The 8,976-nt window shown below is 42.0% G+C and overlaps 1 protein-coding gene across 4 annotated transcripts; it reads left to right on the top strand.

The window, feature by feature from the left end:
- The first annotated feature begins 176 nt into the window (after positions 1-176).
- Positions 177-7,090, top strand: DCLRE1B (DNA cross-link repair 1B). Of its 4 annotated transcripts, XM_072997165.2 has the most exons (6): positions 943-1,072; positions 2,739-2,793; positions 3,347-3,546; positions 3,638-3,803; positions 4,459-4,641; positions 5,326-7,090. In XM_072997165.2, the coding sequence occupies exons 3-6, from the start codon at positions 3,358-3,360 to the stop codon at positions 6,501-6,503; spliced, it is 1,716 nt and encodes a 571-aa protein (XP_072853266.2). In that variant the 5' UTR covers positions 943-1,072; positions 2,739-2,793; positions 3,347-3,357; the 3' UTR covers positions 6,504-7,090. The 4 variants fall into 4 exon arrangements, with proteins under 4 accessions (XP_020636228.3, XP_020636227.3, XP_020636229.3 ...); XM_020780569.3 differs by lacking the exons at positions 943-1,072; positions 2,739-2,793 and adding an exon at positions 177-312; XM_020780568.3 differs by lacking the exon at positions 2,739-2,793 and having other exon boundaries at positions 826-1,072.
- Positions 7,091-8,976: the final 1,886 nt, after the last annotated feature.

Here is an 8,976-nt window from a genome sequence, read left to right as displayed (position 1 = left end):
TGCAAGACGACGGTTAATACGACAAGATGAATTAGGAGGAGGAAAGGCTGGGCAGTCTCGGGAACGCGGGCCTGGGAATCCAGACAAGCCACCAGGCGCAGAGAGTGTCCTGGAAAGTCCGGGATAACGCCCCGACATGGCATTTCATAACACAAAACAGGACGGGAGGGTTCACCACAGAAGCCATTGCTCAGTTTCTTGCTTGAAGAGCGGCAATGCAGTCCGTCCCGGGTTTGTGTGGGATGCGACGCCGACTGCCGTGCAGGCGGCCGTCCAAAAGTAAACCCCTTCCCCACAGAACTCTCTTTATATGTGAGTCAGTATTTAAGCTTGCCGCCACGTTTTTGCCTTTTTAAAACGTGTTGATTTCTATTTTGCTTTTGCCTATAATGCTTGCCCAGCCTTAACACGGCTACCCCTTCTGCAAGCCTTCCCCGCCGGGGGGGGGGGCAACCTTTTGTGTACTGCTTTTAACAGTTTTGGATGGGAAGGACCACATCCCGCTGCCCTACGACAGCAATGCTAAAATCTCAGGGCTTCCACTTTTTTCTGGCAGCAGCTCTCATATCCTCCTCAAAGAACAAAGGAAATTTTATCACAGAGAATGTAATTCTCAGCCTAGTTTTGGACGTCTAACTCAACACTTTAGTTCTCTGCTATTATCCGAATGGTTTTGGAGGACTAGTTTTCAAACAACTGTACTGCGCATGTGCCCTTGCACAATCCCCGCCGGGCAAAACAGAGCATGCGCGTCGCAGAAAAGGGGGACGCGGTACACTTTTTCCTGCTACGCAGAGTTCCACCAGCAAGAGGCGGAAGACTTTCGTTTGGCGGCTGCGCATGCGCCTGGGTGTGGTGGAAATGGGCGAACTGCTTTCAGCGGCTATTTCGTCCCGTTTAGGCGGGAAGGTCTGGTATAGCATAGAAACAGAACAAGCGGGGCTGGAAGCAGCCCTGTGGGATCCAGCACAAGGGTGGTCCAAAGTCACCAAGAGACCCCCTTAACAAAGCCATTTTGAGCTCGAGGGGAAGAGATCCGCCCATTCTGCTCCCACGCCACGGGCCTGCAAAAGTAAGCTTCCGTACTTCACTGCATCCCGGGTTGCGGAAGGGAGAGGGAGTCTCGGGCAAGTTCAGAGCTGGCCCCGGAGTGACTCAAAAGAGCGGGAGTTCAGTGACGTGTAGAGGGTTGACATCGCAAACCCTAATGGTTTCTCCTGGGAAGGCATGTTATTAGGATCGTGCTGCCCGGCTGCAGTTTTTGGCATATGGGACATCTGGAAAAATCCTGTGCATTAGTATTGCTCTTTGAAAGACCCATTCCCTTTATTCCAAACCTGTGACTTTCACACTTTCTACACCTTTTGTTATTACATTTCCTTACTCTACTTCCTGCCCCAGCGTGCCCTTCCTCTTGATTATCTTCCGACCTTTCTTCATCATTCTCAATCCATAGTGTTAATCATTAATTTTAGAGCAAACCTTATAGTATGGAGCTGTCACATTAGAATCATCTGACACAGTAATCCTAGTTCTTGTGGTTCTGACATCAATACCATTGCTTTCTTAATTTATTATCTGGAACAAGCCTTTTCTTTGACTGCAGGTATCCTAATTTTGTCTACATGTGGACCAAACATATTTGCTCAGTAAACAATGTTACACAAATCAACTAGAAGATGATTTCTATCATATTCACCACTACTGTTCTATTTGAACTTGAATTCTTCAGGGGAATGTGTTGTTCAGTCTTTAAATAGTCTCAGTCTCAGATCTGTTAAGTACATGTAGGATTGCTCACAAAGCATACTTTTGGCTGACATGCTTATGTGATCTGTATGTGAGGAACATTTGGCTCTCCAGATATTAGACCACAACCCCCATCAGTCCTGTAGAGCAGTGGTCCCCAACCTTGGGCCTCCAGATGTTCTTGGACTACAACTCCCAGAAGCCCTCAGCACCACCTCTGCTGGCCAGGATTTCTGGGAGTTGAAGTCCAAGAACATCTGGAGGCCTAAGGTTGGGGACCACTGCTGTTGAGCATAGCTGTTGGTGAGAGATGATGGGAGCGGCAGTAAAACATCTGGAGCTGACCAATCCTCATATACTATTTCACTTGTATTTAGAAACATTCAAGGCGATCTCAGTTAAGGACTATTTAACTGCTGATACCTCATATGGAACCTTATACATAATAGTCATTTTGTTCTGTGTGATAGGAAGGCAAGTGGGAATGTAACTTCTTTTTCTGTTGTAGGATCAAATAGAAGACTGCAGCCAATCATATCAGTTTAGCTCAGTGGTTCCCAGCCTTGGATAACCCAGATATTCTTGGACTGCAGCTCCCAGAAAACCTGGCCAGTACAACTGGTGCTGAAGGCTTCTGGAAATTGCAGTCTGAGGACATGTGGGTTACCCAAGGTTGGGAGCCACTGATTTAGCTGGTATATCCAATGTGGTGTAGTAGACACAGTGGCAAGACTAGGACTCAGGAGACCTGAGATCTGAATCCCTCCTCAGCCATAGATAGTCACTTGGAGGAAGGGAGAATGGAATTGGTAAAGCCACTCCTTAAATATCTTACCTTGAAAGCCTTATTAGGGTGGCTATAAGTCAGTTCAGACTGGATGGCACATCACACACAAAAATTATTTAGCTGGATGCTTGTTCTGTCATATGCACCATTAACAGCTGTGTGGTCTAGCAAAAACTGACATTTTATCCTTTCCGTCTCCAAGGAACTTAAAGGAATATAGCGTTCAAGACCAGGAAGGGGCATTACTCTGAGGAAAGGTGGGTGAACATACTTTATGAGCCACCAGTCCTCTTCTGTTCTTCTGGTCATTGTATCCACAGCAGTGATGTGAGGTGTAAGGTAGACAGATAGCAGCTGACTCACCAGGGCTGTATGATGAATTGGTTAGAAAGTTGAAACCACGAGATTGAGGTTCTGGTTCCCACTGGGCCATGAAAGTCAGTGACCTTTGCCCAGTCACTCTCAGCCTGACCTGTGGTGGGAGGATAAAGTCAGGCCTGTATTGTGCTTTTCAGTTCATTGGTGGAAAACCAGATATTAATTTGCAATACATAAACAGAAACACTAAACAATGGGTTTCATCACTAATACAGGGTTTTGAACCCACCACGTTAGTTATAAATTTAGTTTAACCACTATATTATTATTTAGACAGCTGCTGCCATGTTATAAGACCTACATAAATTTAATTAGCAGTTTAGTGGAATTTTGTTCTGAGTCAAGGGTTCTATGGAATTGTATTCTAGGCCCTTCTTAATGTTTCAGCTTTATTACAGAAAGAGTATTCAGTTCTTTGCTTTGTTCTTGCAGGAGCTGGGGTGATGAATGGGACACTGATTGCAGGCACACCAATTGCGGTGGATTTTTGGAGTATCAGAAAAGCTACCCATGCTCGCTTGTTCTTTCTTTCCCACATGCACACTGACCATACAGTAGGATTATCTAGCACCTGGAATCGACCCATTTATTGTTCTCCTGTTACTGGCCAGATTCTACATCTCCGGCTGAAGGTACATTTAGATTCAAGTGTATGTTCTTCTTCAGAGAAAAAAAATTAGAGAGTCAACCACTGACCGTTCTGTGCTTTCATCTTGATTGTAGGTGGCCAAGGAATGGATCCATCCTTTAGAAGTGGGAGAAAGCCATGTCCTGGCCTTGGATGAAATTGGCAGAGAGACCATGACAGTGACTTTAATAGATGCTAACCACTGTCCTGGATCTGTTATGTTTCTCTTTGAAGGCTACTTTGGGGTCATTCTCTACACAGGTAAAAAGTTCTTGTTTTACATGAGACAAGGATTTCACATTTTAGATTTCACTTGACATTTTTCTCCCTATTCCAGTTATATTGCCCCCTAGGTTTTTGTTTCTCATCACATCTCCTTGACGGTACCTCTTTAGGTGCTTGATGGTAGGCACCCTGGGCTCTACAAGAACTTTATAGAAGCCTCCCACTTCTGTTGATGTAGAAAGTTATTACAACATAGTAACCAGAAATGACTTCTCTAATCCAATATCATTTAAAGGTATTGGAGTGTAATATCTGGAGAACAGGAGGTGTGGGGAGGAGGGAGTTTAGGCTAAAGTTCTAGATTCAGTGTGGGACAGCATCACTGAAAGCCCTTCTAACCTACAATATTAGGAGTAGCTGTAGGGAACTAATGGGTTGTCATTGATGAGTGAGCCAAGCGAGGATGTTGCAAGGGTAAATCAGATTAAGCATTTTACACTTCAGAGTTCTATAAAAGTAACTAAGAACCTTAACAGCATGACATTCTGCCTTAGTGATCAAAGAAGCTGACTTTATTCTTAGCTTCTATGTTTGGAACGTTAACCATAAGCTCAGGCTTCTGCTATCTTCTCAGCTTTGCTTTCAAGCAGCTGTTTCTCTTGTAAGCAGTGCAATATCTGTGTTTCATCAGGTGATTTCCGTTACACTCCAAATATGCAGCAAGAACCAGCTCTGAAGAATGAAAAGCTTATCAACATCCTCTATTTGGATAATACCAACTGTAATCCTCAGCTTGTTTTACCGTCCCGGCAACAAGCCACAGAGCAGATCAAAAAGATCATCAGGGAACACCCCTTTCACCTGGTTAAGATTGGTAAGCCACCTTAATGGGTCATGCAGAAGTTTTCACAAAGCAAGGATTCGGATTCATTGACCTGAGAATCCTTGGAATTAGTTGCTGATGGGCCAGAGTTTTCAGTAATTAACCAGAGAGAGCAAATCAGATGTGGAATAGTTCTAATGATTTCAAGACATTTTGAGTTTTTTCCCAGTGGAGTTTGAAGTATATTTTCTGCCAGAATAAGCTGGGAAAATAGAATGCATCTGAATAAATTGTTTTGAAAGATTCAGTGAATCTACACAACCTGGATAATGTATCTAATTATCAGTAGTAATTTTACTGCTGTGTTGAGCAGTGTGAACCAGTGGAGAAAGAGCCCACCAAGGAAAGGGGTAGTATTCTAGTTCCTTGGAGTCTTTAACTTTGAAATAAGAAGCTGTCACCTAAATTGCAGCAGTTCTGCCAAAAGCCTTGAGCTTGATGTAGCAATAACAGTTGAATCCATTTTGTTACACAAGTTGAAGGAACCACCTAGCCTTTGAAATGCTTACACTCTAGCTGCCTAGAGTGGTCGAAATGACTACATAGGCAGGGTATAAAAATAAATAAATAAATAAATAAATAAATAAATAAATAAATAAATAAATAAATAAATAAATAAATAAATAAATAAATAAATAAATAAATAAATAAATGCACTTCTTTGCTTTCTTTTAGGTACCTACAGCTTGGGGAAGGAGTCACTCTTAGTGGAACTGGCCCAAGAATTCCAAACATGGATAGTAGTGAGTCCCCAGAAGCTAGAGCTAATGCAGCTGCTTGAAATGGATGAGGTGTTCAGTTATGAGGAAGAAGCTGGTTGGATTCATGCTGTGGATTTCTCAGAAATCTGCCAAGCAACTATGCTCAGATGGAACCAACATCATCCAACGATAGCCATTCTCCCTACCAGCCGGCCAGTGAAGATCAACCACCCTGATGTCTTTGTTGTTCCTTACTCAGACCACTCTTCTTTCCCAGAGTTGCTGGAGTTTGTATCTTGGCTAAAGCCCTGTTGCATAATCCCAGTGGTAAAACGTGAGGCATGTCAGACTTATTTCCAACAATACTTGAAATCTGGGAATTACTCAGTTCTGGAGTCCCAAGTTCCTGAATCAGTGCAAAGATTCATGCAAAACAATAAGAAATGGGAAAGCACCTTAAAGTTGCAAAAGGCACCAAACTATCATCATGTGCCCAAGGGAGTTTTCTTTGACTCTCTAGAGGAATGTACTAGAGAGACTGAAAATGACTCTGATACAGAAGTTTCCCAGCAGAGCTGCCTAGAGTCTATAAAGAAATCTGTACCTTACTCTATAGAAAGGTGTGCTGGCCATTCTCAGTGCAAGAAGGAACAAGAAGAAACAATGGAGAAGCAAAATGACATTGAGAACCAGAGAACTCTTTCTCCATTGAAGTCTAAACTTGTGACATCTACCAAACATCAGTTGAAGGACAATGTTGATCAGTTTGAAAGTTGTCAGACAGCTGCAGTGACAGTGTATGTACATACTCTGTTGCAGCCTGGGAGAGATGGATGTTCCACACCAAAAAGGTCCCCTTATGTTTTAGCGGACAGTGACAGGCTATTCCAGCTGGCCTCGGAAGAACATGTCTCTTCAGCATCACTGCTTACTGATCAGACTGGCAGAGACAATACATTAGCTTCTTCAAAGCAACCACACTCCCAACCTGTCAGCGAGCAGGCTTCACCAGACCTCTTTAAGGAATACGACTTATCTCCACTTAACACACCAAAGCAGTGTTCCCTACAAAACTTTGACTGGAATGTTGAAAACTACCTAAAGAGAGGGAAGGGGCCTAAAGGGCAAATGCACAACAAGATAAAAAAATGATCTTAAAAGACAGAACCATTAATTAAGTGCCAAGAACAGATAGATGTGGCATGATTGTGTATGTAATGATTCTCAAGCAGGGTTTAGGACCTTGTTCAATGCCAGTTCCTCCAGAATCATCTGTGAAAAGAGATCCCATCTGTTGTCAGGATAAGATGAATCTGCAGAACAGGCAGCATGTTTCAGTTATTTGGAAACTTTATAGTCTAGCATGGCTGCTCACTCATATTGATCTGGCCATTGTACCAGCAATCTAAAACATTTAGCTGCACTTTCCCACTGATGTAAATGTATTAAGTGGGTTTCCTATAGTATCTCAGTTTATTAAACACTATAAATATTTGTTTAATTCTTTTTAATATGGGTATGCTTACTTTTTAAAGCTTTTGAATAATCTTTTTAATGATGTGAACTGCCTTAGAGTAAAATATTTTAAATTAAATAAATAAATGTGGAAGGGCTGTCTGTGAATTAAAGACAGATCTGGTTGTCATCTGTAGCAATAATACCGACTTGAGAAGCAGATGGTTCCAGATAATAATGGGGTTTTTGTTTTTCTAATAAAATTTGAAAATGAAAAAAAAAAATCTGTTTCTCTTGCAGTTCTTTTAGAACCCAAACAGGAGATGTGCATTGCCAAACTCTCAAGTGTATGGTTGAGATCATGTTTCCCTCCAAATGAAATACATCAATTCTAGAGTTCACTCCAACAATGGCAGAAAGCCTGTTGTTTATCGTACCAATTTGAACTAGAGTAGGCTCTTTCAATAGTGGATGTACTGTAGTGAGTTAACTCCTCCATAAGTTCAATTGATTCTAATGGGCCTACTTGTAGCTGATTTATAGGATACCTGTTTTTTATCAACAAATTCTGAAAATTGGGCATGGACGGATATTTACCTCAATGCTAAAGAGATGAGAGCATGTCTATTTATTTATTTATTCTATTTATATCCCACCTATCTGGTTGATAATGTCCTTAACAATTCCTTATAATACAATTCCGTATACCTTATAATCCCTTGTCAGGGATTTTCAGAAGTACAAAAAAATCAAGGGAGAAACACAGTTGGACAAAATACTGCTGGAAACAGGCTAGTGGAAAGCTGAGTATTCACAAAATGTCAAACATACTTTTGGAGGAAAACCAGATGGAAGAGAGAAAATGGAATGGAAGAACCTGAAATAGGTTATGCCTCATTGGTTAGAACACTGAACTGGTACATTCTACACTTCATTTTATAATATCCCGCTTTTTTAGTGAAGATTTTGGTCATGTTTTTAAAAGTGCTACACAAGTATCCTTATACTTCAGTTATGCTAAAAGGGAGCACTCAACATCTAAAAAAGGAAAAAAATGTAAAGTGAAAAAATTATGGCATCACTTACAGTGAATTGGGCAGTATTCAGGACATTTCATGCTACTGTGTTCCAGGGAGTGTTTGCAATCACAACAATACAGGAAGTGGTGGATAAATTGTATTAGCCCAACAAAAGTTGTGTCAAGACAGAAGTGCCCCTTGAGTGTTATTGTTGAATCCTGCACAAATAAGTAACATTTAGTTATTACAGTATGTCCATTGTTTAGGCTAGCCTTCCCCAATTTGGATTTCATCGCATGTGTTAGACTACAGCTTCCATAATCCCCACTCAGCACAGCCACTGGTGTCAGTCTACACAGTGTACAGTATATCACAGAAGTGAGTACACCCCCTCACATTTCATAAATATTTTAGTACCGTATATCTTTTCATGTGACGACACTGAATAAATGACACTAGGCTACAATGTAAAACGGTGAGTATATAGCTTGTACAACTGTAATTGTGTTGTCCCCTCAAAATTATGCAACACACAGCCATTAATGTCTCAACTGTTGGCAACAAAGTGAGTACACTCCTAAGTGACAATGTCCAAATTGGGCCGAAGTAGCCATTTTCCCTCCCTGGTGTCATGAGACCTGTTAGTGTCACAAGTCTCAGGTGTGAAGGGGTGCTGGTGTTATTGCTCTCACTCTCTCAGACTGGTCACTGGGAGTTCCACATAGCATCTCATGGTAATGAACTATCTGAGGATCTGAAAAAAAAACATTGTTGCTCTACATAAAGATGGCCTAGGCTATAAGAAGATTGCCAAAACCCTGAAACTGAGCTGCAGCACAGTGGCCAAGACCATACAGTGGTTTTAACAGGACAGGTTCCACTTAGAACAGGCCTTACCATGGTCGACCAAAGAAGTTGAGTGCCCATGCTTAGTGTCATATCCAGAGGTTGGCTTTGGGAAATAGATGTATGAGTGCTGCCAGCATTGCTGCAGAGGTTGAAGGGGTGTGGTGGGGTCAGCCTGTCAGTGCTCAGACCATGTGTTGCACACTGCATCAAATGGTTATCCAGGGCTGTTGTCCCAGAAAGAAGCCTCTTCTAAAGATGCGGCACAAGAAAGCCCGCATACGGTTTGCTGCAGACAAGCAGAC

This window comes from Pogona vitticeps, chromosome 4, assembly GCF_051106095.1.
Source record: "Pogona vitticeps strain Pit_001003342236 chromosome 4, PviZW2.1, whole genome shotgun sequence".
NCBI classification, from domain to species: Eukaryota; Metazoa; Chordata; class Lepidosauria; order Squamata; family Agamidae; genus Pogona; species Pogona vitticeps.
Note: the sequence above shows the minus strand (reverse complement) of the source record. Positions and strands in the feature narration are given on the sequence as shown.